We start from the raw sequence: 25383 nt of genomic DNA, 5'->3' as shown, positions 1-25383 counted from the left end.
GAAGACCATATCCAACAGACTATCAATCACAAGGGAGGGTTCCTGTGTTGACTCTTCATACGCAGTTTAACACATTGTTTTTTCGGCTGTAATCCATTCAAGCAGTGTAAAACTACAGCTATGTATGTCCCCCTACACTTCGTTTTTCTACCATGAATTCGAGATCTGTCTCAGTTGCTAAACCGATATTAACACGTTTCGATCCTTTGGCTCTCGCAGAAAGCTGAACGTCGCATGGTGTAAACTATGCGTCTCCCACAGCACACAGATTGGAAGAAATAAAACAGAGAGGCGATGTTTCTCATTGACAAAAATTTGGAACACACCGCAACATGTAGAAACTGGAAGAGTTTGTAGCATTGTAGAGCATTTCCACCAGCTATCTGAAGATGATTACGTATACAGTTAATCTCATCTCCCACGGCAACGGGGTAGCGGATGTCTCGGAATTCTGTTTCAAGGAGCATTGTTTCCTCATTTTGTAATCATGTATATGATTACTGTTCTAGTGTTGGCAGTTCCTGGAAGGTGCCGTTCACAACACGTTCGAGGTAGCAGAAATAAAAAGAGGTACTGTTATCTTATCGGTAAAAAAAATTAAAAAAGTAAAACCATGTGGAAGGCATTAATGAATGTAGAAATGGGACAAGTCTGCTCCATTGAGGAACGCTTCCAAACAACTGTCTGAAGGTGATGACCTCTAAATTTAATCCCACGCTCCACAGTGACAGCCGGCCGGGGTGGCCGAGCGGTTCTAGGCGCTACAGTCTGAAACAGGGGACTGAGGACCTCCGAAGTTAATTCCCATAGTGCTCAGAGCCATTTGAACCATTTTGAACCACAGTGACAAGTTGCAGATATAGAATGTTCCGTCAAGGCTCCCTCCATTTCAGCCAAGTGGTCTCAGTCAATCATTATGCGGAAATGAAGAGCGTACCAGTGGATGGATGGGATGATGGAATGGGAAAGACACTGTTGATATGGGGCGATGGACGGTAATACACACTGCAGTTGATAGCGCGATCAATTTTGCAATTTTATGAATTGCTCCGTAATTTCAATGCCAGCGAATGACACAGCAGAAAGCTTCCCAATTTTTCAATTATCGCTAAATCACCTCTCCACTACTTTACAAGTACCATATGCTAGTTTTGAAATGCAGACAGATGACTGTGCAGTACATCCATTCAGTCATAAGCATCAAAATATGCCAGTTGTTCCGTAATTTCAATGCCAGCCAATGACACGGTAGAAAACTTCCCAATTTCTGTATCATCGCTAAATCACCCCGCCAGTACTTTTCAGCTACTATATACTACACTGTGAATGCAGCCAGACGATTGTGCAGTACGCCCATTCGACCATATACACTAAAGTATACCACTCAGCGTCCTATATCGATGCAGTTAGGTCATCTAAATACTTCCAGTGCATCGATCATAGTGCACAATTTACGATTCGACTGGCCATCTTTCCCTGTGTGGATGGGTGTCACAGCGTATTCTTGCAGTCATAGAATAAAGTGGGAGATTAACAGATCCCTCCCACATTGTATTTGGCCAATCCTCCCCGCAACATCAATCTTACCCACAGTACCCATCCAAAAGCACAAGATCTCTCCAGATGCGTGCGTGTCGTAGTGGGTAGTACGTCTTACTGGTGGATAGTGGACATTAGAGTGTTGCAGTGATATAACACACGGCTAAGAAGAAACGTGTGATTTATACAAGATGGGGTTCCAGACGGATGGAGTTTGAAACATTTCACGTAAATCAACTGTGCTATCAATTCTGAAGCATTATTCTACTGTCTGGATTCAGTACCAGGAAGGTACCGACATGAGAGAAATGATCATAGAGCATAAACGCACACTCCAATGATTACACGGCTGTGCACCTAAAAATGCTGTATTGTTATTGCCATAGAGTTTCCAAAGCATTAGTCATGCAGAATGCGAAGCCCTTAATACTCTAATGCGTGATATATTTGTCCAACATCAGACATACAACCACCCCGCAAGTTTCCTACACCAATCACTACGGTGACAAAATGATAAAACTACAGCCTTCTGTAGGACACTTAGAAGATGCAACAAGTCCACTAAAGAGACAGCTTACACTGCACTCGTTCGACCTCTGTTGGAATATTGCTGCGCGGTGTGGGATTCTTACAGGTGGGATTGACGGAGGACATCGAAAGGGTGCAAAAAAGGGCAGCTCGTTTTGTATTATCACGTAATAGGGGAGAGAGTGTGGCAGATATGATACGCGAGTTGGGATGGAAGTCATTAAAGCAAAGACGTTTTTCGTCGCTGCGAGATCTATTTACGAAATTTCAGTCACCAACTTTCTCTTCTGAATGCGAACATATTTTGTTGAGCCCAACCTACATAGGTAGAAATGATCATCAAAATAAAATAAGAGAAATCAGAGCTCGAACAGAAAGGTTTAGGTGTTCGTTTTTCCCGCGCGCTGTTCGGGAGTGGAATGGTAGGGAGATAGTATGATTGTGGTTCGATGAACCCTCTTCCAAGCACTTAAATGTGAATTGCAGAGTAATCATGTAGATGTAGATGTAGATTCTGGTGTCCTAGGATGGCATCGTCAGTGTATATCCACTGCTCGAGCTGCTTATAAGCTAACTAGAACAAAGTCCAGAGACTGCTGTTCTGTGTCTTAGGAAATTGATGGATTTTGTTCGTCTATTTAAGTCGGAAACGTATGTACCCTCAATCTCATTTCTCGCATATCATTAATAGTTGTAGTATCAGTTTTTATGGATGTGACTATGTCTCACTAGGAAATAGAGCGAAGAAAAACCGACATGAATATTTTCGACAGCTGATACATTGAGATACCACCCACACCCTGCAGCATAAAAATGCACATGAAGAAGCAATACGATCAGTAGCCAAAGGAAATGTAACAGTCTTACTGCTGTTTGCAGCAGCATCACCACGTCTCTGGTTATATTCCTCTTGCACAGAGAATTCCTGGGCTGATGTTAGGTGGTTTTGCTCATGTGCATAATAATACAGCAATTTTGTCCCAACACCACATCCCTCGAGTACGCCCACACACACTGTTTAAGGTGATACATGTGATATCGGTCCACTCTCCTACAAACACTCTAGGGAACGGCTTAAGTCTGATAAACGCATTGATTATTCTTCCTAATACTTAAGTAATAACATTGTTAGTGAGAACCTGCCGTAATTCGGTAATACTACTTTCGACTGCATGTGTGAGAACACAGTTATGGATTGGGATACATAAGTTTTGCTTGCTTTAATATGGCGCCTCTGTGTAACACTTACGTCGCCTTTGTCGTGTGACGAAAACTCACATAATTTACTGTAGGATGGGGAGCGTTAAAAGTGAATGCAGCCAGAGCATAATATTTAAGTTTTTCTCAGTCTTGAGTGTCCAGGTACCACTAACCCACCTCAGTTCCACGCATTTAGGGGTACTTTTTCTCTAATTTATTTTTGCTCAGTCGGTTTAAGTAATTTTGCAAGTTTTCTTCTCGATTTTACATGTTTCGTCATATTTTCCTCAACTTTACGTATTGCCCATCAATTTGTCCTAATTATACCATGTTTTTCCTCGATTATTACCGATTTTATGTCTTTTTCATATTTTCTTGATTTTTTCTGTATGTATATGATCATACTGCCGGCGTACCCGTGCTTTGTTTGATTTTATAGAAGGATATTTGCATATCCTACACACCAGCGTACTAAGAATTCCTTTCTGTCCGAAGATCTACATATATGCATTTTGAAAAGTACAGTAACTCTCGCCTCGTACCTAGATGAGATTCAACGAGTGGTGCAGACTGGAAACTTGTAGTCTGGAAACAAATCCTTGTCCTGCTCTGACACATCAGAGTGCTTGTCTGCAGACTCATGTAGCGATTTGATGGAAACTCAAAATCTGACACATTTCTACACGTTCATCTGACTTCCACTCTACCGCGTAGGGATATGCAGCAGGGAGTTGACATGTGCAAGAGTCGATTTCTGCTGCTGTTCTGATATTTTCTTCCCTTAAATATATGCTCTTATTGCTTACCAGATGAGCTTCGCTACTTTTGTTTACACCTTCCAACTCCGATACCTTCCCGCAGCCATGTCAAGACACCTACAAACTGTAGATTTCGAGTATTCTTTTATCCTAGTAATAAGTCATTCACTAGTTGACAGTGTCGACTTCACTTAGCACCCTCGACTGTGAGAGTTTCCCCTCCCCGTACCTACAGGAGTGCGCATCCCTGGCAACGTAATTTATAGACGAACAATTAGGAAGTTATGTATTTGAACTGCAACCGTCCACCACTGACAGCTCGATTTCAGCTGCTTGTACGTTTGTGTTCAACTCTGCTACAGCCCCGCAAATAGCGAAGAACTCTTCGCAAAGCAATTCTGTAGCGGATATAAGCACATTTAAATTCATGTTGCTAAAGAAAATAAAATTTACAATGCAAGTTGTACTATCGATATTTCGTAACAATACTGTCTAGATTCTACAGTAAAAACTACAAGCCGTGGCGTCTCGCAGTGCCTATCACGCCTCATTTTGTACTCTTAAGGATCCACGATGACAGCACGTAATCAACCCAGTTCTGCGATATTGTGTACCAGATGTGCGATGGAAAAAAATGGCTCTGAGCACTATGGGACTTAACTTCTGAGGTCATCAGTCCCCTAGAACTTAGAACTACTTAAACCTAACTAACCTAAGGACATCACACACATCCATGCCCGAGGCAGGATTCGAACGTGCGACCGCAGCGGTCGCGCGGTTCCAGACTGTAGCGCCTAGAACCGCTCGGCCACTCCGGCCGGCTGATGTGCGATGGAGGGAGACAGTCATCCATGAGTATTATTCTTATGTATGGTACAGAACAGCACATTAGTTGGACTGTATAGTACTGTATTCAAAGTGTCAAGTGACGCACAACCAAATACTCTACAGATGCAATGCATTCGCACCAATTTTTCTATGTCTATGTTGATGTGTGTGTAGCGGATGCCTCCAACAGACACGACCCAGTCTTCCCGCTGGTGGATCCACTGGGGATTATATTGTGTCTAGAGGATGATCCACAATGCAGTACGTCTGTGATTGGGTTTGAAGGTGGATCCACCAGCGAGAGGACTGAGTGAGGTTTATAGCAGCCGTCCATGACACTAACATAGGCATTGACATACAGAAAAGTAGAGCAAATGCACTGCATCTGTAGAATATTTGGTCGTGAGTGACTAGGTGCAACCGAGTGTAGTGCTGCACTATCCGACTAACGTGCTGTTCTGTACCGCACATAAGAATAATACAGAGGACTGTCTCCATCCTTCAGACGGACATCTAGCACACAAAATAGCGGAATTTGAATGATTATGTGTCGTTATCATGGATCTTTAAGAGTATAAAAGGATGCGTAATAGGCACAGCGAGAAGCCATGGTTTGTTGTTATTACTAGAGAATCTAGTCCATATTGTTACGAAATATCGATAATATAAATTGCATTGTAAATTTTATGTTCGTTAGCAACATGAATTTAAATGTGCTTACATCCTACAGAATTGCTTCGCGAAGAGTTTCTCGCTTTTTGCGGGGCTGCAGCACAGTTGAACATAAACGTACAAGCAGCTGAAATCGATGCTTCACGATTGGTAACATGCATCCGTAGTCTCTGTATGTATGTGTGTGTAGAGCTGTCAGTGGTGGACGGTTGGAGTTCGAATGCACAACTTGTTGACTGTTGCCCGCATCTCGTGGTCGTGCGGTAGCGTTCTCGCTTCCCCCGCCCGGGTTCCCGGGTTCGATTCCCGGCGGGGTCAGGGATTTTCTCTGCCTCGTGATGGCTGGGTGTTGTGTGCTGTCCTTAGGTTAGTTAGGTTTAATTAGTTCTAAGTTCTAGGCGACTGATGACCTTAGCAGTTGAGTCGCATAGTGCTCAGAGCCATTTGAACCATTTTTTTGTTAACTGTTCGCCTATAAATTATGTTGCCGGGGATGCGCATTCTGTAGGTACGGGGAGAGGGAACTCTTATTGTCCAGGAAGCTAAGTGCAGTCAACACACTGTCAGTTATCGAAAAACTTATTACTGGGATAAAAAAATTGGTGGAACGAGACTTAATATAATGTACAAAACAGCAACGTCCTCTTGAATTACAGCTTCTTGTTATCTGCCTCGCTTCCCGCGCCCGGGTTTCCGGGTTCGATTCCCGGCGGGGTCAGGGATTTTCTCTGCCTCGTGATGACTGGGTGTTGTGTGATGTCCTTAGGTTAGTTCGGTTTAAGTAGTTCTAAGTTCTAGGGGACTGATGACCATAGATGTTAAGTCCCATAGTGCTCAGAGCCATTTGAACCATTTGTTATCTACATGTGAGCCAATGGCGTGAAAGATCATATTCTCTAATGTTATATCACGGTCTGAAATGTTTGTAATACACACGTGAATGATAGTTTATTTACTGGCACTAAGCTGAACGCGAGAGACGCTCTCAGGTCGTGAAATTTGTCCATGAAGCTCAAAGAAATTGTTTAACATAGATGTTTTTTCTTCGGAGTTTAAATTCTCGCATTTTCTGTACTCTGATGACGGTTTCGAAACAACGAGGACATTCTGCAGTCATCGGTAGTTTTCGCAGCAAAACAATGTAGTTTTTTTTCCAGTTTTATGCATGGTGGACGTGTATAGGCTTCTGAATTGTGGTCATATGTAATCGGCGGCGGTGCACTTCGTTGGATATTGCCAACTAATGAGATGTGAATTGTATCCTGCTACATAATAAGTATACCGATTTTCCTCATAAACCTTAAAGGAACCGGACTGACCCTCTTTTCGTGGAATGACGACATTCATTATCATCGCGACTGTTTTTCCTTTTTAAAAGACGCTTGATTATAAGAGATTTATTGGCGTTACATGAAAGTCTTCCCTTTGCAGAACTGAGGGCACTTGCGTAGGGTGGTGTGGGGAACGGTCCAGTGTGTGTGCGTGGGTGGGGTGGGGGTGAGGGGGAGGGAGGGCGGTCCTCGTGTAGCACTATGCATATAGTTGTGTAATTAGACCCAATGTTCATGACTAATTACGCAATTAGGACTGATCTTTACCTCAGTTTCCCAACCAAAATAAATAAAGTGCACCAACCTAAGCTTCCTCTCCTGCATGTGGGAAGTTTGCATCTATTGAGGGTGTACTGCAACAGTGACACCGTTGCAGGACATTCATAGTCGATTGCTTCGACTAGTGCTGATCTATATCTATATCTAAATACATACTCTTCAAGCCACCGTACGCTGCGTGGAAGAGGGTACCTTGTACCAACACTAGTCATTTCCTTTCCTGTTGCACTCGCAGACTCGCAACACAGAGCAAGGGAAAAACGACTATCAGCATACTCCGTACGAGCTCTAATTTCTCTTCTCTTACCTTCTTAATCCTTACGCGAAATGCACGTTGGCGGCAGCAAAATCGTTCTGTACTCAGCTTCAAATGCCATTTTTCTGAATTTTCTCAATAGTGTTCCTCGAAAAGAACATCGCCTTCCTTCCAGAGATTCCCGTTTGAGTTACCCTGTGTGTTGTTCGAAACTATTGGTAACAAACGCAGCCCGCATCTGAACTGCTTCAATGTCTTCCTTTAAACCCAAACATTCGAGCAGTACTCCAGAATGGCTCTCACTAGTGTCGTATCTGTGTCTCCTTAGCAGATGAACCACACTTTCCCTAAATTCTCCCACTAAACCAAAGTCGACTTCCCTACTACAATCGTTACTTGCTCATTCCATTTCATATCGCTTTGAAACGTTGCGCCCAGGTATTTAAATGACGTGACTGTGTCAAGCAGCACACTGCTAATGCTGTTTTTCCTACTCATCCGCTGTTTTCCCCTCTCATCTGCATTAACTGACATTTTTCTACATTTAGAGCTAGCTGCAATTCATCAAACGATCAAGCAATTTGATCTAAGCCATCGTTTATTCTCCTACAGACAATCAATGACAGCACTTTGGCGTACACCACTGCATCATCTGCAAACAGCCGCAGATTGCTGTTCTCCCTGTCTGCCGTATAATTTATGTATACAGAAAATAATAGCGGTCGTGTCACACTTTCCTAAGGCACTCCTGACGATACCCACGTCTCTGACGAATACCGGCCGTCGAGGACATCGTACCGAGCGAGGTGACGCAGTGGTTAGCACACTGGACTCGCATTCGGGAGGACGACGGTTCAATCCCACGTCCGGCCATCCTGATTTAGGTTTTCCGTGATTTCCCTAAATCGCTCTAGATAAATGCCGGGATTGTTCCTTTCAAAGGGCACGGCCGACTTCCTTCGCAGTCCTTCCCTGATCCGATGAGACCGATGACCTCGCTGTTTGGTCTCTTCCCCCAAACAACAACCCAATCGAGGACATCGTACTAGGTTCTATTACTTAAAAAGTCTTTTAGCCACTTACATACACTCTAAGAAAAGAAAACCAACGCACCACGGAGGAATTACCCGAATGGGACGGAAATCGGTAAATGTCCTGTACATGAAGACATAAACAAATGATTACAGTTTCAGAAAAACTGGATGATTTATTCAAGAGAAAGAGCTTCATCCGCGACACCCTTATATGACAGAGCTCTAGGTCCTCTGGGCGGGTCATTAGAGTAATTATTACTACCAAATTATCTACATAAATAAAAATGTAAATTTGTGTTTGTACATAATCGTAAATCTCCGAAAGTTCTTCACCGAATGCTTTGAAATTTTGATACAACGTTGCATTTGAATACGCGCGTTTTTTTATGTACCTACTAGAGAGCCACATACAATATATAAATACATACAGGGAGACAGTTATTGAACAATATGAAATAAAATCGTCATAACTTCTGAACCGTTTACGTTAGAACGTTCAAACTTCACGGTTGGCCTTGGGAGACGATGGGAATCAATATGCGCTGTATGGATTGTTTTAGCAACGAAGCACACTTTCATTTTGATGGGTTCGTCAATAAGCAAAATTGGCGCATTTTGAGGACTGAGAATCCGCATTTCCCGATCGAGAAGTCTCTCCACCCTTGACGGGTGACTGTGTGGTGTGCAGTGTCCAATCACGGAATAATCTGTGCGATATTCCTTGATGGCTCGGTGACTATCCGACGTACGCGAAGGTTTTGGAAGATGATTTCATCCCCATTATACAAAATGACCCTGATATCGAAAAGATGTGATTCTAGCAAGACGGTGCTCGACCCCATCGAAGCAGGAGAGTGTCTGATGTCTTGGAGGAGCGCTTTGGGGGCCGCATTCTGTTTCTGGGGTACCCAGAGGCCATTGGCATGTGCTTCGATTGGCCGCCATATTCTCCGAATCTGAACACATGTGACTCTCTTTTCGTGGGTGCAAACAAGGTGTACAGCAGTAACCTCAAAACCATTGCTGAGCTGAAAACAGCCATTTAGGAGGTCATCGATAGCATCTATGTTCCGACAGTTCAGCGGGCCATGCAGAATTTCGCTATTCGTTTGCGTCACATGATTGCCAATGATGGCAGGTATATCGAGCATGTCAAAACCTAAATCCGTATATCTGTAGCGACATTCACATGTTGAATAAAGTGTGTGCAAGCAGTAGTTTGTAAATAATTTACGTTTTTTTCGTATAGTTCAATAATTGTCGCTCTGTACGTAATACTTACGGGAGACCTATACAAAAACGTAAATATTCGTTTCTTCAACAAATGAAATGATTTTTAAGCGGAATTTTACGTGCTTGTGCGATTGAAAGGAGGACTAAGATGAAAATCAACAAAAGCAAAAAAAATGATAATGGAATGTACTCGAATTAAATCAAGTGATGCTGAAGGAATTAGATTAGGACACAAGACACTTGAAGTAGTATAAGAGTTTTATTATCTGAGCAACAGAATAACGGATAATAGTCGAGGTAGAGAGAATAAAAATGGAGACTGGCAATGGCAAGAAAAGTGTTTCTGAAGAAAAGAAATTTGTTAGCATCGAATATAGATTTAAGTGTCAGGAAGTCTTTTCGAAAAGTATTTGGACGGAGTGTAGCCATGTATGGAAGTGAAACATCGATGATAATAGAAACTTTAGAAATGTGGTGCTACAAAAGGATGCTGAAAATTAGATGTAAATGAGCATTTTTCAAGTATTGCAGAGAAGTTACTAAAAAAATTCCTCAAAACAAATATAACACCTGAAATAATGTTGCACTAAATACAATGATGTTACCTCCAACCACAGAGAATGAAGTCAATAAAACTGTTCAAAAACTAAAAAATAAAGTCAGTAGGCTTAGATGAAGTACCAATGTGTGTACTGAAACAATGCGTAGGAATTATACAAGGCCCCTTAACAAACGTAATAAATGAATCCTTCACATCAGGAACATTTCCATAGCAGTTAAAACAGACAAGAGTTGTACCTTTGCTTAAGAAAGGTACTGCAGAAGACAGAAAATTAGTGGCCCATCTCCCTGCTGTCACCATTCTCAAAAATAATAGAAGCAATTATGAAAGGCAGATTAATGAATTGCCTGAATAAATACAGTTTGGTTTCCGAAGTGGCCAAAATACGGAGTCAGCCATACTAGAATTCACAAAAGTTGTACTTGATGCTCTTGATAAAGATGAGTATGTCACAGGCATATTTTTGGATCTTTCTAGGGCGTTTGATACAGTCGACCACAAGATTCTATTAAATAAATTTGAAGCATTAGGAATAAGAGGGGTAGCTAATGACTGGTTTTGACCATACCTAACAGATAGGGTACAAAGAGATGAGTATGTCACAGGCATATTTTTGGATCTTTCTAAGGCGTTTGATACAGTCGACCACGAGATTATATTATATAAATTTGAAGCATTAGGAATAAGAGGGGTAGCTAATGACTGGTTTTAGTCACACCTAAGAGATAGGGTACAAAGAGTAGAGATAACACATACTTCAAATAGATCTAAACATTTAGTAAAACACTTATCAGAAACAAAATACATTAATATGGGGGTTCTGCAAGGTAGCATATGAGGACCAATACATTACTGATGTACAATAATGACTTTCCCAGTAGTGTTACTCATGGTGAAACAATTCTCTTTGCTGATGACAGCAATATTATAGTCTCTGAGAAAACAACAGGATTCCTTGCAGAGAAAGCAAATGAAACTCTCAAGGAAGTTTATGATTGGTCAATAAATAATAAAATGACATTGAACATAAAGATAAGTAATGCCATGAATTTCAGTTTGAAGAGAAAAAACGACAATGTTAAATTAAATATATATGGAATCCTGTGTAGACTGTGTGACAAATGCAAAATTTGTAGGAATGAATATTGATTCTCAGTTGAAGTGGTGTGAACACACAAATGTACTTGCAAACAGAGTGTCAGCAGCATTATATGCCCTTAGAATCCTATCATCAGTGTGTAGCATGCAGTGTCTTTTACTTACATACTATTCACATGTACACTCAGTTCTTACCTATGGCATTCTTTTTTGAGGGAACAAATGCGCAAAATATGAACACAATTTCCAAACTCCAGAAAAGAGCCTTAAGAATAATTACCAACAATAGTAGTCGAGCTCATTGTAAAGATCTGTTCAAAAACTGGGGATTTTAACTGCTCCATGTGTATACATTTATCAATCAGTTGCACACATCAAAAATAACATTGTTATTTACTGCACAAACAGCTCTGTCCATGATCATGGAACAAGAGCTAGACTCAACTTACATTTACCAAGAAAAAAGTAAACATAAAAATCAAAACAGCGTTTTCTATCAAGGAATAAAACTGTACAGTACCTTACCAAAAGAGATTAAAGAAATTACAAAAATACTCTTATTTAAAAAGGCAGCTAAAAGATACCTGTTATGCAACACATTTTATACATTGTAGGATTACTTAGATAAAACGGAGTAGGGGTTTGGTAAAAAAATGTTATACAAATAAATGATAATAATGATTTTAAAACATCTAACATTCCACATAACACCTTCACACTACATTTTTTTCCTTCTTTTTTCCTTTTCTGGAAGTACTTATCCCCAAGCTATGCATAGCACAATACTAATACCTCTTCCTCTTCCAGAGCTCAACACCTCACTCATTATAGAGGGATGCTGGCTCAGTTTTTCACGATAGCAAATGGGAAGTTCAGAAAATGGCACAGAAATCACCAGTGTGTGTGTGTTTGTGTTTGTGTGTGTAATGAGTGAAGTGTTATGAAACGATGTGTGTATAGTGTGTGCAGTGACTGACAGTGAGATATGAGTGAACAGTGTGGCATTACATTATTTAATAAGTTATTTGGAAAAAAAATATTGTATACCAGGAGTAGACCTAATGATTGTGTCCAACTAGAAGTCTGTAAATGTATGTGAATACGAATTAGCTTATTTTAAATTGGTCTGAACTTTTAAATACTTTAACATATCCTATATCCATGTAAAAAAAAAGATCTACAGATGAATAAAGCCGCTACTACTACTACTAGATGGGTACTTCATGTGACTATTGAAGAGGTACTGAAAGAGAAATGGGGAGAAATTAAATTTAGGACGTAACTCTTGACTAAAGGAGGTGTTGGCTGATAGGACACATTCTGAGACATCAAGGGATCGCCAATTTAATATTCGAAGGAATTGTGTGTGTGAGGTGTGTGAGGGGGGGGGGGGGTTGGAGGGGGATAAAAATGTATAGGGAGATCAAGAGATGGATAGAGCAAGCAAATTCAGAAGGACGTAGGTTGCAGTAGTTATTTGGAGATAAAGAGACCTGCACAGAATAGGATTAGACTACTACAGAATCTGAATTTGCAATAACAATGAACAAGCCTCAAGGTCAGAGAGAGAGAGGGGGGGGAAGAGGAAATGGGCAGAGGGGTTAAGAGGAAATGGACACAGAAAGCGGAAAGGGGAGATGGACAGAGAGATGATGCAGGGGGAGACAGAGAGGGATGGGGGGGGGGGGGAGAAGAGGATGATCATCGAAAGGGGGAGGAGGTGATGGACAGAGAGAGAGAGGGAGAGAGTGGACAGGAGTGGATGGAAAGGGTGGGGAGGAGAAGATGGACAGAGAAAGGGAGGATGAGCTGTTGGACAGACAGAGGGAGAAAAAAAGAGAGAGGTGGCAGGAGGAGATGGAGATAGAGAGGGAGGAGAAGATGGTCAGAGAGAGGGGGAGGAGGTGATGGACAGAGGGAGGCGGAAGAACGAGGAGATGCACAAAGAGAGGGGGAGGAGGAGACATAAAGAGATGGGGAAGAAACGTGTGCTTTTTCTTTTCTTTCTCTTCCATTTAACCCGACTAAGCTACAGCAATGCGTTGCCAGGAACAGCTAGCATTTTATTAAACACATTCGTAAACTTTTTAGACGCAATTGTTTGAGTATCGAAATTCCCACTTAAACGCTTGCGGTGGTCGAGTAACTTTGCTCTGAGGTCAAGAATCAGCAAGCCATCTTTCAGACACTATGGACTTTAAGACTTCTAGTATATTTACCATAATATCTTGTTAACATGTCAAGTGAAACTTCCTAGCAGATTAAAACTATGTGCCGGACCGAGACTCGAACTCGGGACCTTTGCCTTTCGCGGGCAAGTGCTCTACCCAAGCACGACTCACGCCCCGGCCTCACAGCTTCAATTCTGCCAGTACCTCGTCTCCTACCTTCCAAACTTCACAGAAGCTCTTCTGCGAACCTTACAGAACTAGCACTCCTGGAAGAAAGGATATTGCGGAGACATGGCTTAGCCACAGCCTGGGGGATGTTTCGAGAATGAGATTTTTCACTCTGCAGCGGAGTGTGCGCTGATATGAAACTTCCTGGCAGATTAAAACTGTGTGCCGGACAGAGACTCGAACTCGGTACCTTTGCCTTTTGCCTTTGCCTCCGCAAAATCCTTTCTTCCAGGAGTGCTAGTTCTGCAAGGTTCGCAGAAGAGGTTCTGTGAAGTTTGGAAGGTAGGAGACGAGGTACTGGCAGAATTGAAGCAGTGAGAACGGGGCGTGTTGAGATCTTACATCCTTGCACTAAACTGATATTATGCTTGTCTCAAGTTCCATTCAGAACACATAACACTGCAACACAGCCATTACAAAATCTTGTAACTCCTGCCCTTGCACTCACTGTGCTATTAAATCAGAATCATTCTACAGTGAACAACTCCATCAACAGGCAGGCTGCTCCAGCAACAATATACCAAGTAACTTTTGATAACTTTAGTTAACTTACTTATATTTTGTTTACCATAATTTCTTTTCATTGTAACATGTACACTGCAAAGCACTTGTTGACCATTTAATTAATTTCCTGGAGTTAAGGTGATTATTTATCTATAAAAAACATTATTGCCTCTGATTAACATTGTCAGATAAAGTAGGTTTGCCCTATGTGCCAACAGATTTCCAATCAGCTTTACATCTGCTAGTGCCTCGTCTCCTACCTTCCAAACTTCACAGAAGCTCTCCTGCGAACCTTGCAGAAGTAGCACTCCTGGAAGAAAGGATAATGCAGAGGCATGGCTTAGCCACAGCCTAGGGGATGTTTCCAGAATGAAATTTTCATTTGGGAGCGGAGTGTGTGTAGTTATGAAACTTCCTCACAGATTAAAACTGTGGGCCGGACCGAGACTGTAAAGCTGTGAGAACGGGTTGTGAGTTGTGCTTGGGTAACTCAGTTGGTAGAGCACTTGCCCGCGAAAGGCAAAGGTCCCGAGTACGAGTCTCGGTCTGGCACACAATTTTAATCTGCCAGGAAGTTTCATATCAGCGCACACTCCGTTGCAGAGTGAAAAATCTCATTCTGGAAACATATTAAGTTATCCAAAAATAACAAATGACCAGTTAGTGTCTGTCTCAGGTTCTTCAGCCGACGTATGTGTGATAATTTTTCTGTCGTTTCGCCAGCACAAGTGGTTAGAATCATCAAAGCTACCCCCACCATCGTTGGAGAGTAAAGCTTTGATAATTCCAGCCACTCGTGCTGGTGAAATGTCAAAAAATTGAAACTTCCTGGCAGATTAAAACTGTGTGCCGGGCCGAGACTCGAACACGGGACCTTTGCCTTTCGCGGGCAAGTGCTCTACCAACTGAGCTACCCAAGCACGACTCACGCCCGCTCCTCACAGCTTTAATTCTGCCAGTACCTCGTCTCCTACCTTCTCGGCCCGGCACACAGTTTTAATCTGCCAGGAAGTTTCATATCAGCGCACACTCCGCTGCAGAGTGAAAATCTCATTCTGTCAAAAAATTGCCAGATAAGCGTCGGCCGAAAAAACCCGTTCACAAAACCTTAACAGTTTTATCCAAAAACGGTTTCCTCGATCATCAAGAGCTCTAAAAGTAAAAACAGTTATAGGTCTTGGTTTGGAAGAAATGCAGCATGAAAAATCAGCTTCCTGCGAAATCAAACTCACTTCAAACTGTCGAAATTCCGTTCATCATTCTTTAAGAGAATTTGGTGCGAGGGAGCGCTGGTTTTGAGATATGGATGTTGGCTTATCAACTTCACACTGAAAAATCAGCCGAAGAAACCCGTACAAAATGTGATGTATGTATGTAGAATGGAGGGGCGAATGAAATTTTATACCAAGACCAGAATTCGAACACGGGACTGCTGCTCAGTAGGCGCCACCCCGGAACAGTGGCTTCGCCCTACTCTACGGACTGCCCTAGCGCGCCTCCCGCAGCGGTCCAAACTGACAGTCACGCCTCAGCCCACTTCGCATTCCCCCTAACTCGGAGGCTCTCCAACTGTAGTGGAATAGAACCTGCCAAGTGGGCACGACCTCCGGCCTCGAATACCAGCCTTCGTACAAATTTTCATTCGTCACTTCAGTCTGCACATATAAATCATAAATGATTGAGACTCTAAAAGACCCCTAGAACTGTATAGTTTCATTCCACAGAAAATAATTACGTTTACGTCTTTACCTTTACAAGAGGAGCCGCATCACAGTATTAATTCTTTAAAGGACTTCTGTGTCTGAGGAACATGTCTGTATTTTTGTTTGCCAGCCGGAGTGGCCGTGCGGTTCTAGGCGCTACAGTCTGGAACCGAGCGACCGCTATGGTCGCAGGTTCGAATCCTGCCTCGTGCATGGATGTGTGTGATGTCCTTAGGTTAGTTAGGTTTCATTAGTTCTAAGTTCTAGGCGACTGATGACCTCAGAAGTTAAGTCGCATAGTGCTCAGAGCCATTTTGTATTTTTGTTTTGTTAGATTGACAATATTATTTGTGATTTTGGCAAGAATGCCTCTGTAGCCTCACACAATGTCTTTGTCAGTCTTGTGGTGTGAGTTTTTGTTGATGGTGACGGTTACACGTGAAGTAAGAGTTGTTTTCTCAAATATTACGGTGTGTGTGGAATACATACCCAGTAACGCAAGTTTTATTAGGTTTCTATTGTATTTCCAAAAGTGATACTTTTATTTCTGGTTAGTAGAACTAGATGCAGCTAACTGCCTTTTCTTTTAGACATTATTTTAAGTCAAAAGTCATAGCATTTTTTAAAATATGTTATACAGGTGGGGAAATGGAGCAAATTCCATCTACTTCACGAAAAAGGAAACGAAACGAAGTATTGAGAGTGGATGACCCAAATTTTGAAGAAAGAAACTTGCTAGGATGCAGGAAGATGTAGGTGGAGAGATGTATTTCCTGATTATTACGATTGTTAATCAAAATATCCACGGGTGTATTGCCGGTCTACAGTGTCCAGCGGGCACAATATTTCGCCGAAATATTGTGCCCGTTGGGCACTGTAGACCGGCAGTACACTCGTGGATATTTTGATTATCAAATACGCCGGGAGAAACTCAAGAATCACATTACGACTGCAGATTCTTCGGCTTATCGTGAAAAAGCAACCTCTAAGTCTTCCTCTGATGAACAAGATTCTGTCTTAAGCGTTGACTTTTCCAGCACATGTGACCATACGAATAACAATATTTCAGTTCCTTTTATTTACGATGGGAAAAAATAGATATTGTTGGCAACCAAAAGAATTAAATAAAACTAGACGAGTACCTCGTGAGTACATAATCTGGGGAATACTGGAAGCAACAAGGTCTGTTAAAAATTCAGGTGATAATCCTGAGATACAAGATATATGGTACGTTTTGTCTGATGATGAACCCATAGAACTATCTGTGAAACAGACAAATGTTGAAGTGGAACAGTACAGCAACAAGACTGAAGTACATTAGGAAAGTAATTGCAAATCTAATGATTTGTATGAAATTGTGGTATCGATAGCTACGTTGCCACAACGTAGGTGCGCTCTAGTAGGTTGGCACTACGAAAGTGGACGAACAACGCCGACCACAGCGCCCTCTAGCCGACGCTGTGAAGCTCGACGAGCGCCGCTCCAGATTCAGCCCATTTAATCAAGAGCAGACGACCTAGCAACTTAGCTTCTACTTCATAGGGGGCCAGCCATTCCAGACTTTGTTACTTCAATGATAGTTTCTCCAACTACTAGTAACTGCTAGCCTTGATACATGGACAAAGGCTTCGCGTCTACGTGCTCATCTTTACCAAAAGTTACGTATATGTCATTGACTAATATTCTCTATTAAATGTCCATTTAATTTACATGCAGTACCGAAGCATTTCACCTTTTCCTGCTCCTACTCGCGTCCTTCACACTCGGACTATTTTGCAGAAGCAGTTCACAGGAGCCGATCCACGCGCCGCCTATCCAGGCGGGATACAAAACAAATAAAACAGGAAATGCCGTCTTTGTTCTTACCAGAATAATAGGAATACTACATGCAAGTGTATGAATTGTGATATAGCTGGATGCCTAGAATGTTCCACAAAAATGTGTGTTGAGTGATAAATGGATTAATTAACTAAAAATATTCGTGAATTTGAAGCTAATTCCTGACATTAACTTTTTTTTTACACAGTTTATCTATTTTTGTAGAGTTCCATTACACGAGTATTGATGAAAATGATACGTACTGGAATCCTTAATTGATGGGATTTTTAGTGAATTATTGTTGAGTTTCTTCAGTGTACTAATATATTAATGTACCTCCTTGCCAAAAAGAAAAATGTATGTTACTTCCTGGCAGATTAAAACTGTGTGCCAGACCGAGACTCGAACTCGGGACCTTTGCCTTTCGCGGGCAAGTGCTCTACCAACTAAACTACCCAAGCACGACTCACGACCCGTCCTCACAGTTTTAATTCCGCCAGTACCTCGGCTCCTACCTTTCAAACTTCACAGAAGCTCTCGTGCGAACCTTGCAGAAGTAGCACTCCTGGAAGAAAGGATATTGCGGAGACATGGCTTAGCCACAGCCTGGGGTTTGTTTCTAGAATGAAATTGTCACTCGACAGCGGAGTGTGCGCTGATATGAAACTTCCTGGCAGATTAAAACTGTGTGCCAGACCGAGACTCGAACTCGGGACCTTTGCACACTCCGCTGTAGAGTGACAATTTCATTCTAGAAACAACCCCCAGGCTGTGGCTAAGCCATGTCTCCGCAATATCCTTTCTTCCAGGAGTGCTAGTTCTGCAAGGTTCGCAGGAGAGCTTGTGTGAAGTTTGGAAGGTAGGAGACGAGGTACTGGTGGAATTAAAACTGTGAGGACGGGTCGTGAGTCGTGCTTGGTAATTCAGTTGGTAGAGTACTTGCCCCCGAAGGCAAACGTCCCGAGTTCGAGTCTCGGTCTGGCACACGGTTTTAATCTACCAGGAAGTTTCATATCAGCGCACACTTCGCTGTAGAGTGACAATTTCTTTCTGAAAATAAATGTTGATTTATTTGGGTTTTTTGTTACTGTCAGGCACATATTTCCTGTTAAATAATAAAAATAATTCTTCTTATTAAGGATTAAAACGAAGATTTTTTCATATTTTGAACTTTTGTGGTGCGGGCCATTGAGGTACATTCCTTACTAATCTGCGTGTAAACACGGTATTGCTACGGTCACCTGCGTCAGGCCGTACGTTACCTTGGCAGTGAACACTTCCTGTCGCCACAAGGCCGAATGTGCACGCGAGTAACCACAGCATGTTAGATCCCAACTGGGGCGGGTTTATCTCGAACTCACTTATATATCGTGAGCGGCACGTCGGCCTTCCCAGATTAAGGAATAACTCACCTCACGCACGGATACCGTATCACAATCTGGGTGCGTGATATGAATTATCTCCAAACAGCAATCAATGTAACATTTAATTTGGACATAACAAGTTTGGAGGTCACCTCTCTTTTCCTAATATCACTTGTTGTGAAGGCAGTTAAGAACAACGATTAACGGAGACGTCTGAATAGATCACATGAGTTTCTTAGACACTTAACATAAAAAATAAAAAATTGTAGATTTCGAGAAAGCTTGAGACACTGTACCATTCTGCAGAGCAGTGTCCTCAAATCGTGCGTCCAGCCGCTCAGTATGGTTCTGTCTGGTTAAACGGAAAAGAAACAAAAGACAAAGCACGTGTTTCTAGCATATATGGGAATTGGATATATGCCCTACCCTACTTCTCCGCTCTGTCCATGTTCATCTCCTCCTCCCCCTCCCTTTGCCCATCTCCTCTTCATATCCCCCTTTCTCTGTGCATCATCTCCTCCCCCCTCTCTCTCCATATTCTTCTCCTCCGTCTCTCTCCATCTCCTGCCTCTTTCTCCGTCCATCTCCTCCTTTCCGCTCTCTGTGTCTATTTCCTCTCACCCCCTCTATTCAACTCCATCTCCTCTTCCATCCCCTTCTCAGACATTGAGCCTTGTTTATTGTTATTGCAAATTCAGATTCTATAGTAGTACTCCGATCATAAGTCGGCAAGCCAGAAATACAACTGTACTGTTTCCTGTGGAAACCGTCTGTTAGGAAAAAAACAAAACAGCACATTGTTCTGCATTCAGTTTGTGATTAACTTTCGGTCAACAACGTGAAATGCCACGACATGTTCTACAATGTCAGGTCTTTTTGGCCCATCTCATTTTTTACGTGCAACGTGTCGTTTGCAGCATTTTAAGAAACAATTATGTAAAAATTTTCCCCCTCCACCTGCCGCTGACGCATGCGCGCTTTCCTCGCTCTCGTGTCATTTCGATCCGTATGTTGTAGACAGAAGGTTAAAAGTGTATATATAATGAGAAAGATTATTTATGGGAGAAACAGTTTGCCTAACAGTTTAAATGCCTCACTATCGTAATGAAAGCCGCCTGCGACAGAGATACAATACCGTACATTTTTACAGAACAGTATTTTTCTTTCTCGAAGTCAGTTCTAACACAAAATCTGTACAGTGTTATGTCAGTCCGATAGTTAATAGAGTTTCGTTTGTACATATATATTATGTGGATTATGGAAATACGCACGTCCTATTGGCCCAAACGTTTATTAGAGCAAAAAGTAAAACATTGAAGTAAATTGATGAAGCATTTTCGAGATTTTTGGTAACTTTTCCATTTGATATATATTTTTGAGATAATCAGTAACGACATTTCCCCTTCATATATGTTACATATCTATTTACATATTATACATGTATTTAAAAACATAGGTATATAAAAATACACGCGTATTCGAATGCCACCTTGTGTCAAAATTTCAAGTCAATCAAAAGACTACTTTTCGAGTTCTGCGAGCTCAATCATACGCAGGTAGAAAATTTATACTTAAAGATGCAACTAGCAAAACCAAAAACGCCCACTAACTTTAAGAACTTCTCAAGAGACTACTTTTCCTGCTCAGTAACAAGCAAAAATTCTTATACAGTAATATTTTAAAACGTGCTTCATTTTAATTGACATCGGCGAATTCGGCACTGACTAAATAAAGTTGGAGATTTACATCAGGGGAGGGTAAGTAACACAGCAGCTGCGGGGTTAGAGGATGCGACAGAGGGAATGTTTTATTGCCTCTTTTCCACTGCTGATAACTCACGAGCGTGAGCGACTCGTACTGATCAGCTGTTGTGGTATAAATTTCAAACGGTGGTAACATGGTTTTGTTAATGCTCATTATAGAGTCGATCGCCTTCAATTCGGCACATATTTGTAACAAGGAGTATAAAACTAAATGAATGGTCGTGTAATACAATGCAATGAGTAGAAGGAAAGTGATGTACAAAGCATTTGGCAACCGTTTGTGATCGCGTCTCATACTGCATAATCCATTTACATGTAAGTACCATTATTGTTATTAAATAATCAATTATGTACTCACACAGACAACGTAACACGTCATCAGGTAAGACAGTGTCACAACTCTAGGGACGCTGAAGGTGGCAACAATCTGAAACAGAGAACAGTCGACACGAATGTTTTCCGAATGGTGCTGATCAGTACATAGAAATCTATCGCGCGTTTAGTATTGTGTATTGAACCAGGGACCTAGAAACGACGGAGAGGCTTCGTCCCTGCTGTAGCCCTCAGTGGTTCACAACCCCACAACAGGCTACAGCAGTCCACTCAGTCCACCGCCGCTCCATACCGAACCCAGGGTTTTTGTGCGGTTCGGTACCCTCCTCGGTACCCAATGGATTCCCCCCCCCCCCCCCCTCCCACGGGAACGTCTCATACCAGACGAGTGTAACTCCAAATGTTTGCGTGGTAGACTAATTACGGTGTACGCATACGTGGAGACAATGTTGGCGCAGCAATCGCCGACATAGTGTAACTGAGGCGGAATAAGGGAACCAGCCCGAGTTCGCCGCGGCAGATAGAAAACCGCCTTAAAAACCATCCACAGGCAGGCCGGCACACCAGACCTCGACACTAATTCGCTGGGCGGATTAGTGCCTGGTACCGGCACGCCTTCCCGCTCGGGAAGCAACGCGTTAGACCGAGCTGGCCGGCTGATGTGGCCGATCGGTTCTAGGCGCTTCAGTCTGGAACCGCTCGACCGCTACGGTCGCAGATTCGAATCGTGCCTCGGGCATGGATGTGTGTGATGTCTTTAGGTTGGTTAGGTTTAAGTAGTTCTAAGTTCTAGGGGACAGATGACCTCAGATGTTAAGTCCCATAGTGCTCAGAGCCATTTGAACTATTTTTGAGACCGCGCGGCTAGCCGGGCGGGGGCCTTAGTGTTACTAACAACACCTTGTGAAAAAGGTAATGTGGTGGTGTTGCGTAGTGGAAATCGAAACACATCAGTGGGAAAGTTGAATATTTGCTGCGCGAGACGGGGACTCAAACTCGGATTTTTCAGTTTCTCGCGAACAGTTGCCTTGACTGGCTCGGCCATCCGTACATACATATTATCCACATACTACTGACGTAGTTCGCCGTCCTTTATCGTCGTTACTCTCTTCGATTCGCTGAGTCCTGTAGGAATTCGAGCGAATTTGTGATCTGCACTGAAGGGATCATTGGGCCATCTCGCCGTATTTATATATACACTGGTGTCCAAAATTAAAGCAATAAACTGCTATTTCCCAGTCCTGTGTGCAGTTCACTGCGTAATCATACAAACTGTCAAGAAATGTCGTTATGATCGTGTTTTGCACGGAAGATCCGATCGACGGCCAACCACGCCAGCAATGACGTCAGGGCACCTGTTAAGTGGTGTTGTTTGCAGGATAGTCCCACGTCCACAGTCGCTGAGTACAAAGTCACAGACGTTGCGGTATGGCACGGAGAAGATGCCTACAGACTCTCTACTGTGGAGGGCCATAAGAGGAATGGAAGCAGCAGATTCGCAAAGTGATGCAGCCCAATGGCTTAATGTGAACCGTTCTTTTGTTTCTAGGATGAGGTGACAGTTTATAGAGACCGAAACTGTATCCCAGAGACCAGGACAGGGCCGACCACGTGTAGTATCAGGAAGAACAAATCGTTATTTGGCTGCAAGGGCACGACGGTGCTGCCTTACTACTCCACTGCAACTGGCATCTGACCTCGTAGCATCCCCTGGACGTGTTGTACCGAGGGGTTCAGCAGGTTGGCCTTTATGGATGGAGACCTAATGTCTGTTTACCTCTGGCGTGACTTCACAGGATGGAACGTCTAGAGTAGAGCCGTCAACATGTCACCTGGGCGGTCGAACGGTGTAACCATTGATACTATGTTGTTGTGTATGTATTTTGTACTGAAAAATTTATTGTATTATAACTTTGTTCTATACACACTCATTTGCACTGACACAAATTATAAATGTCTGTTCTCCTCCTGAGGAAAGAATACATTAGTGAAAGAAAGGATGAGGTCTTCAACCACCGACGCAGGGGAACTACAGCGCCTTATCCCTTTCCGCCTCCTCTGTGACCAAGGTGAGCCATGGGTAGGTGGGTAGAGACGCAGTGTCGCAGTCGCTCCCATATTGTGTTTCAGTGCAGTTCATGTGAAGAGTGATCTACGTAATGTTGATGTTTGCCAGAAATATGGTGAAGTTTATGGAGGAAGGCAAGAATTTAACTCCTTTTATAGTAGTAAATTGTCTTATATCAATCGTACACTCATGCTCATAAGGATAATTGCAGAATGTGGTGCCACACAACGTGGCACTACACAAAACTAGGGCTAATAGCATAGGCACATAGGGAACACACACGACGCAGATCTGTAAGTCCACGGTATTGGTGTTGAGTTGAAAAAACCGTCCCGAAAAACATGTGCTACAAAACGCCACTGTTACCTGCGCATGTACCCCAACATCAATACGGGATATGACCACCATGCAAACATACACCGGCTGCACAATGCGTTGGCATACTCTTGGATCAGGTGGTCGAGCAGCTGCTAGGGTATAACCTCCCATTCTTGCACCAGTGTCTGTCGGAGCTCCTGAAGTGTCGTAGGGGTTTCAAGACGTCGACTGAGAGCATCCCAGACGTGCTCGATGGGGTTTAAGTCTGGATAACAGGCAGGTCACACCATTCGCTTGAGCTCTTCTGTTTCAAAGTACTCCTCCACGATGGCAGCTCGGTGGGGACGTGCTTTATCATCCATCAGGAGGTACGTGGGACCCACTGCACCCGTGAAAAGGCGGACATACTGGTGCAAAATGACGTCCCGATACACCTGACCTCTTGTGCAAAATGACATCCCGATACACCTGACCTGTTACAGTTCCTCTGTGAAAGACATGTGGGGGTGTACGTGCACCAATCATAATCCCACCACACACCATCAAACCACGACCTCCATACAGGTAGCTTTCAAGGACATTAAGGGGTTGGTATCTGCTTCCTGGTTCACGCCAGATGAAAACCCGGCGAGAATCACTGTTCAGACGATTCCCGGACTGTCCGTGAACATAACCTGGAACCACTGTTCCAATGACCACGTAGTATGTTCTTGACACCAGGCTTTACGGGCTCTCCTGTGAGCAGGGGTCAGTGGAATGCACCTTGCAGGTCTCCTGGGAATAAACTATGTCTGTTCAGTCGTCTGTAGACTGTGTGTCTGGAGACGACTGTTCCAGTGACTGCAATAAGATCCTGAGCAAGGCTACCTGCAGTATTCCGTGGCCGTCTGCGGGCACTGATGGTGAGATATCGGTGTTCTTGTGGTGTTGTACACTGTGGACGTGTCGTACTGTAGCGCCTGGACACGTTTCCTGTCTGCTGGAATCGTTGCCATAATCCTGAGATCACACTTTGTGACACATGGAGGGCCCACGCTACGACCTGCTGTATTTGACCCGCCTCCAGTCGCTCTAGTACTCTACCCCTCATAACGTCATCAATATGTGATCTTTGAGCCATTTTCAACACACAGTCACCATTAGCACGTCTGGAAACGTCTACACACTTGCTGCACCGTGCTCTGATATGCACCAACACACCTCTGCGTATGTGGACTGCTGCCAGCGCCACCGTGTGACGACCGCAGGTCAAATGCACCGCGTGGTCATACCCCGAAGTGATTTAAACCAACAAACCGCCCACCAGAGCGTTGTTTCACCATGTATCAGCATTATCCTTAACTTATGAGCATGAGTGTAGTTCACGATGCATGAATTTCCAGGTAAAATTTTGTATTTCAATGGGCTGTACCGCAGGTACATCAAGCATTGTCCTAAAAAGTAAGCAATATGGCCTGCCTTGTCTCTCTTTCTGCCTAATACGAAGTGTGAAGAGAATGTGTAAGCTAATCTGCATAATACTTACTACTGTGTTGTGGTTTAAAGCAAGAAATTTGACATTCAATTTATATATAGAATTATTACAGGACAGAGAGCCATGTTAGGAAAAGTCGTGATGCTTTTTTTCAAGTTACACTTACCTCATGTCCATTCTCCTACAGGATTTCAATAGTTTAGTTACTAAAAATTATCTGTGTCATTATACTGTTCTGAGTAGTAATTTTAATAAGAAAGTAGTGGCACTAATTTTCAAACCATAAAGCTATGTTACAACTGTGATAGGTCGGTTTTCAAT

The 25383-nt window shown here is 42.9% G+C and overlaps 1 protein-coding gene across 1 annotated transcript in view; it reads right to left on the bottom strand.

Moving 5' to 3' along the window:
* LOC124620103 (beta-galactosidase-1-like protein 2) overlaps nt 1-19065 on the bottom strand; it is a 144106-nt gene extending 125041 nt beyond the window's left edge. The window contains exon 1 of the mRNA XM_047146772.1: nt 19005-19065. Within this exon, the coding sequence (XP_047002728.1) occupies nt 19005-19065 (61 nt within the window). The remainder of the gene's footprint in view (nt 1-19004) is intronic.
* Between the last annotated feature and the right edge of the window lie 6318 nt (nt 19066-25383).

Source organism: Schistocerca americana, chromosome 6 (assembly GCF_021461395.2).
Source record: "Schistocerca americana isolate TAMUIC-IGC-003095 chromosome 6, iqSchAmer2.1, whole genome shotgun sequence".
Lineage (NCBI taxonomy): Eukaryota > Metazoa > Arthropoda > Insecta > Orthoptera > Acrididae > Schistocerca > Schistocerca americana.
The sequence above is the reverse complement of the archived record's forward strand: the minus strand, read 5'-3'. Positions and strand labels throughout refer to the sequence as shown.